The following is a 6,727-nucleotide window of genomic DNA, read 5'->3' as shown; positions in this document are numbered from 1 at the left end:
GGGAGGCAGAGCTTGCAGTGAGCTGAGATCCGGCCACTGCACTCCAGCCTGGGCGACAGAGCGAGACTCCATCTCAAAAAAAAAAAAAATCTGTTTAAACTAATCAAGAAAACTGGTTATTTCAACAATAAAAATTAAAATAATACATCTTTCACCCTTTTAATTGTAAAGATTAAATTGTAACTGAAATCAATATAACAGATTCTCAGTCTGCCTACTCATTTTCCTTAACAAGGCCATAAAGAACTTAATGCTCATGTGCAATATAGAATCTTAGGTTTTTATTTGTAGGAAAAAATAAACAGATTTCCCTCCCCATCAAGGCGTCACAAGAAATGAGGCAATAAAGGGAAAAATGCAAATCCTAAAGTCATCTAGTGACTTTCTCCTAATTCTAAACAAAGAAAAAGTGCTCTCAGGTTTTGAAATCTCCACATACAACACAGATGGGCAAAAAAGCTATAGACATCTCAGTTACAAGTTTCAAGTTCTTTTAAAAAAAAAAAAAAACCAAACCTTTCCTCCAGGGAAAGCCCATGTGATCGATTACCGAATTGAATTATACAGTTCCACTTCAACTAGTCTAAAATTGATGTGCTTAGCCAAAACCTTGAAAAATAGAATTAACCAGTTTTTTACAGTACCATAGCAGCCAGTCTATTATACAGAAACACCACCTGTCCTTTACATTAGAGTACTTGCCCCAGTTGTCTTTGTAAGTCTGAAGCAACACACTGTTCGTAGTAAATTTTAGTAGATAAATATATGAGGACTAATTGAAAAGTCTCTTTAAGAAGAAAATATCTTAGTCCTTTGTATATCAAATCAGAATCTAATAGGTAAAATAATATACATTATTTTCAAATATACAAATTATGTGCTAAAGTAAAAAAAATAAAATGTCCTTTAGTTCAAGCCAAACTTCTGCCGGTGCCACTTCAGTGGGCACGTGCGCTAGGAGATGGGTCCTCCATGCCGAGAGTCACTCCTGCCGGCTTCTGCAAGAGAACGACACAAGCTACTCCATCAGGAGAAGAGGGCAGCATAGTCCGAGCTTCAACTACACACAGTTACTCACTTGGAGATAATTCAACATGGTAAACAGAAAACTTTTTTTCTTTTTTTTGAGATGGAGTCTTACTCTGTTGCCCAGGCTGAAGTGCAAGGGCGCCATCTCGGCTCACTGCAACCTCCACCTCCCAGGTACAAGCAATTCTCCTGCCTCAGCCTCCTGGGTAGCTGGGATTACAGGCGCCCACCACCACACTCAGTGATCTTTTGCATTTTTAGTAGAGATGAGGTTTCACCATGTTGGCCAGGCTAGTCTCGAACTCCTGACCTCAGGTGATCCACCCACCTCAGCCTCGTAAAGTGGAGAAAACACCTTCTCCAGGGTCTACCATTACATGCAGGATTAGAGGCATGAGCCACCATGCCCGGCTAACAGAAAATTTTAAATAACATATATGGAAAACTGATAACCCATTGATAGTCAACAAGAAAAACTGGTAAACATCTTTGTCATATGAAGAGTTTTCTAGCATCAGCCTAGCCAACATTAATCTCATCAGAAGATCAGTCTTTAAAGACAGTCAGAGATGGTGGTACCAGAAGATGTGCCCAAAAGTTGAACAAGTAGCTAAGGTGATGGTGACGTTGCCACCAATGAAAATAGCCAGTATTAATATTGACCCTAAGAGGTAGAGATTAACACGTCACCAGCCCTGGTGTATAGATGGCACGGAAGAGGAGGAGCTGGTACTGAAATCCAGACAGTTGCTATTACTAGGTATACAAAAATCACTCCACACAAAAGGCTCTTAGAATAGAATACTTCCTTAAAGATAGCAGTAGAACCCACTACTTTTTATTTTGCCAATTTAAAGTTTCTCTTTTGAGACAGGGTCTCTCTCTCTCTCACCCAGGCTGGAGTGCAGTGACATGATCACGGCCATGGCTCACTGCATCCTTGACCTGCTGGGTTCAAGTGATCCCCCTACCTCAGCTTCCCAGACAGCTGGGACTACAGGCACATGCCACTATTCTATGCCCTGCTAATGTTTTGTAGAGACAGGGTTTCTGTACGTTCCCCAGGCTGGCCTCATGTGATGTAATCTGCTCCCCACCACCCCACCTCCAAAAGTGCTAGGATTACAATTGTGTGCCACCATGTCCAGCCTCAAGTTTCTATTAAATGGTGAAATAACGTAAGTAATCTCAAAATGTTTCCTCTTGCTTTATAAATATAAAATGTGTATTTACTGTTTAAATTGACAAAAACTGCATATATTTATGGTATACAACATGATGTTCTGAAACATGTATACATTGTGGAATGGCTAAATCACACTAATTCATGTGCATTACCTGACATATTTATTCAAAGTGAAAACATTTAAAATCTACTCTTTGGGCATCTTTCAAGAATACTATGCATTGTTATGAACTGTAGTCACCATGCTGTATAATGGAGTTCTTGAACTTACTCCTAACTGATACTTTGCACCTTTTGATCAGTATCTCTCCAATCCCCCCCACACCCAATCAAATATTTTGCAATCCCCCACCCAACCAAATATTTTACACTCCCTTCAAGGAGGTGAAGTAGGTGGAGAGTGACGTAACTGGACAGTGGAAGGTGCACTTCCGCAGGAAAACACCTTCTCCAGGGTCTACCATAGTAACTTCCACACTCATTTCCTAGTTGCTCCTAAGAGTCTAGTAAATGTTTTCTCAACTATAAGTGAAACTACATTTTATTCTGGAGGTATTAATGCCTGATTTTTCTAATTTAGTGTTTTTCAATTTATACTGTTACCGTTACAAGGCTGAAAGAACATTAACAGATAAAGTCAACTTGCTGATGCATAATACTTGGGAATTTAAAAAAAGGACAAAGAGAGAAAAACAGAATGTGAGCCCCACATGGAGTTGGGTGGGGAATGGGGGAAACTGGCTGCTTCAGAAGGTATCTGACATTCTGCTGCTTTGGAAACCTAGCTGCTGCTTCCACCTTCTTTATTTCTACCCATGATTTCAAATTGTATTATCTTTGTTCTAAGAGGGCAGTTCAGGACAGCCAATGGTAAACTGTAATGCACTGCAAGTGAACAAGGTAGCAAGAATGCAGAAAACTCTGGAGGCTGCTCTTGAAGGACATTTAGTCAGAATAAGAGTCTTAGTATCTCCAGGGTGCTCATGTACTAGAGAAGGCAAAGTTAGTTTTCTTTCTGGAGTTGGAAGGCAATGGCAGAATCACACAGGTATGCATTCTGGCTCCATATAAAGACATTCCTAAAAATAAGAGCCATTTACCGACAGAACATGCTGCTTTGTAAGGTGGCCCGGTCTTGGCTGGAGAGCTGGTTAGGAGAATGCCTACACCAATCAATCGCTACAATTTTATAATTCTCCGAAATCTATTCTCCTTTTTTCTTCCACAATGCATTCTTTTCTTCCTCTGGTGCTGTTAATACTTACATTGGAATATTTCTACCTGTTTTTGCCTCACGGATCCTAAATGTGCCACAAAGAAACTGACTTAGTTTCAATCTTACTGCTTTGGAAAAATACGCTTCCTCTTCTAGGATGACAAAATTCAAAATCTGAAGCATCGATTCTTCCCATTTAAAATAACCTTTAAGTGAATCCAATTCCAATAAAAATTCTGAGATTTTCTTTTACTTGGCAAAATGATTTTAGAATTACTCTTTAAAAAATGTAGAATAGGCCAGGTGTGGTGGCTCATGCCTGTAATCCCAGCACTTTGGGAGGCCAAGGAGGGCACATCACCTGAGGCCAGCAAATCACCTGAACCCAGGAGGCGAAGGCTGCAGTGAGCGGAGATCACGCCACTGTACTCCAGACTGGCCGACAGAGCAAGACTCCATCTCAAACAAAAACAATAACAATAACAATAATAATAATATAGAATAGCCCAGGAATTTTTTTTAAAAGAAGAATAAAGATAAAGGAATTTGCCTTGCAAATATCAAAACATATTATTTGTAATTATTATTCACTAAACAATATTAGGACAACTGATTAAACACTTAGGTTTAACAAGTGGAATAAAAGGAAAAAAATATATTAGTTAAATCTCTCCTCACACCTTAAACTATATATACTAAGATTTCAATGTAAAATACAAAACCCACAAATACTCGCAAAGTACAGGTCAATATCTTTATAATCCTAAGATAAGAAAGGCCTTCCTAAGTCAGCATGCAATCAAAGGCAGAATCATGAGAGAACGGGAAACTAAACTACATAATTTCTATCTGGAAAGTACAATGAAAAGCCAAAGGATACAGAAACTGGGGGAGAAATACACAAAATATATGACAAAGCCCTAGTATTTTCAGTGTATAAAAAGCTCTAAGGATCAATATGAAAAAATTACTATCTTCATAAAAAAATAAGCAAGGGATAAAATAAGCAGTTCATCAAAGAATAAAGATGACCAATAATCGGAAAAGAGGATTAACCTCATCGGTAATAAAAAAAAAAATGCGATTAGTCTAGACAACATGGTGAGACTTCATCACTTCAAAAAAATTTAAAAAGTTAGCTAGATGTGGTGGCACGTGCCTGTGGTCCCAGCTACTTGGGAGGCAGAGGTGGCAGGACTAGTTAAGCCTGGGAATTTGAGGCTGCAGTGAGCTGTGTTCTCATCAGTATACTCCAGCCAAGGTGACAGAGCAACACCCCGCCTCAAAAAGTAAAACAAAACACACACAAAAAACCAAACAAAAAATACATGCAGTTCACTACATTTTACCTATCAGACTGACAGAAAGCAATTAGACAAGTGGTAAGTATATATACATAATGATTTCAAAGTGCTAGTGATAATAAACACCCATGAATAGTTTCAAGAAATTATAGAAAATTCAAAATGTAGTACTATGTAGCTGTAAAAAAATCACCTATTTACCAACATAGAAAGAGCTTCATACATTAAGTAAAACGTAGGTTATATTTAATTCCTGGTTATTTATTCTTTGATAGCTCAAACTCAAGCAATGCTCCCACCTTAATCTCCCAAAGCCCTGAGATTACAGGTGTGAGCCACCACACCTGGCCACATGCCATTGTTTTATAATTTGCACATCGCTCACCTAGCAATGCCGTATTTTCCCCTGCATCTCCTTTAAAGCTGGCATCGCACTGTGGCTCCGATTCAGCGGGGGAGGCTGATGGTGGGCTGCTCTCATCACTTCCGTCGTCCTCTGGTAAAGTTAGACTCAAATTTGCAGCCGGATCCCTTCCAGAAGGAGATTCTGGAGCAGGCATGTCCTGGACATCTCCAGGCTCTCCCTTGAGAATTAGAACAGAAGAAAAACATGATCAAAGCTTATCTATCTTCTGGCTCGTAATTCACACACGATATTATGTACTTCTATACAATGAATCTGGCAAAAAGCACAACGTCTCCCTTATCTAGTATCACAAGAAAATGAATTCTTTCTCGACAACCAACCTCCTAAGGCCTACATGTTTTTTATTCTAAAAAACATTTCCCCTCCTTGATACAAGCAATGCCACCTTTTAAACTATTGACAGAAAGTGAAGCTTTCCTCCACTTCCTTGCCTTCCTGGACAGAGGATATGAGGCCATAGCCATGAACTCTGATTACCGCCCTGTGCTGGTTTATAGTGAGGCACTAGGGTTTCAGAGATAAACAAGGCCTTTGAACAACAGATGCCTTCAGACTGTATTATTTTCTTGAAAAAGTTACTCTGGCTCCTTCCATATGGACAGGGTGGTGATCAGCTGTAGTTTGCCTCCACCTTCCCTCCCGCTTCCATTTGCTGCTTTAAAGAAAGGAAAACAGTGAAAGTGGAGGGCTGGAGACGCTATCAGCAACACTACATTAAGTCTCGACATTGGGGGAACAGCTAGAAACCTCATTTGATTAATACCAGAGTCAAAGCTGTGTTGTAAGTGGATGGAACTCCTGGTAAAGTGACTTATTAGATGAGGGGTTGCTGCAGGTTCACTATGACCATCTGGCTCAGCATCTCACCATTGCTTCAAGTAAAAGCACCACTCACAGGCACTCCACCTCCCTCCACCGGGCTGCGCCCCCAACAGCCCTGCTCCACCTGTGTTCTAGAACCTGCCCCTCCTGCCTCACCAGCAACGTAACGCCCTCCCATCCCTGCTCCTGACACACCAAGCAACAAATCCTGTGGCTGTGACATCACAATACCCAAACTTCTGCCAGCCTAGCCCCAACCTGTTTACCTATATCTGCTAACTTAACTACCTGCCAACCTCCAACCCTGTCTGTTCACTCCCCAGACACAGCATTAGCCTCAAGACTTTGGTGTGTCTGACGGCTAATGCAACACCCAGCTCAACTGCCCTCTCAAATGCACTTGCTCCACCTTCCAATTTCTACCTGGCAGCAGGCCGTGTGACCCCTCCTCTGTGCTCCCACAGGCAGCACTTCAAACAGGCCTCTTTGGCCGTGTCGTGTCTGTGTGCGTGCCCTGACCCCCCACCAGTCCAGAAAGTGAAATCCTCAAGAGCCCGTGAGGGGAGGGACTGTGTCTTACTCATCTTGGTCTCCCCAGAGCCAAGTGCAGATCTAGCACCTCAGATGTCATTTCTTTGACCCATCCTTGCCAAATGAATGAAAACAAGTGACAAGGATCACTGAAATAGCTGTGAACCTTTAAAGTCTGTGTGGTGGACTGAGGCTGACTCTCACTAGTTATG

The 6,727-nt window shown here is 41.1% G+C and overlaps 1 protein-coding gene across 1 annotated transcript in view; it reads right to left on the bottom strand.

Annotated features, from left to right (window-relative positions):
• Positions 1 to 259: 259 nt before the first annotated feature.
• The window catches only part of RNF149 (ring finger protein 149), a gene marked incomplete at its 5' end in the record, with an annotated part of 48,299 nt that continues 41,831 nt past the window's right edge, over positions 260 to 6,727 (bottom strand). Inside the window, 2 exons of the mRNA XM_011969591.1 lie at positions 260 to 998; positions 5,121 to 5,319. Of these exons, the coding sequence (XP_011824981.1) occupies positions 955 to 998; positions 5,121 to 5,319 (243 nt within the window). The remainder of the gene's footprint in view (positions 999 to 5,120; positions 5,320 to 6,727) is intronic.

This window comes from Mandrillus leucophaeus, unplaced genomic scaffold, assembly GCF_000951045.1.
Source record: "Mandrillus leucophaeus isolate KB7577 unplaced genomic scaffold, Mleu.le_1.0 Scaffold9, whole genome shotgun sequence".
In the NCBI taxonomy this organism is placed as follows: domain Eukaryota; kingdom Metazoa; phylum Chordata; class Mammalia; order Primates; family Cercopithecidae; genus Mandrillus; species Mandrillus leucophaeus.
Note: the sequence above shows the minus strand (reverse complement) of the source record. Positions and strands in the feature narration are given on the sequence as shown.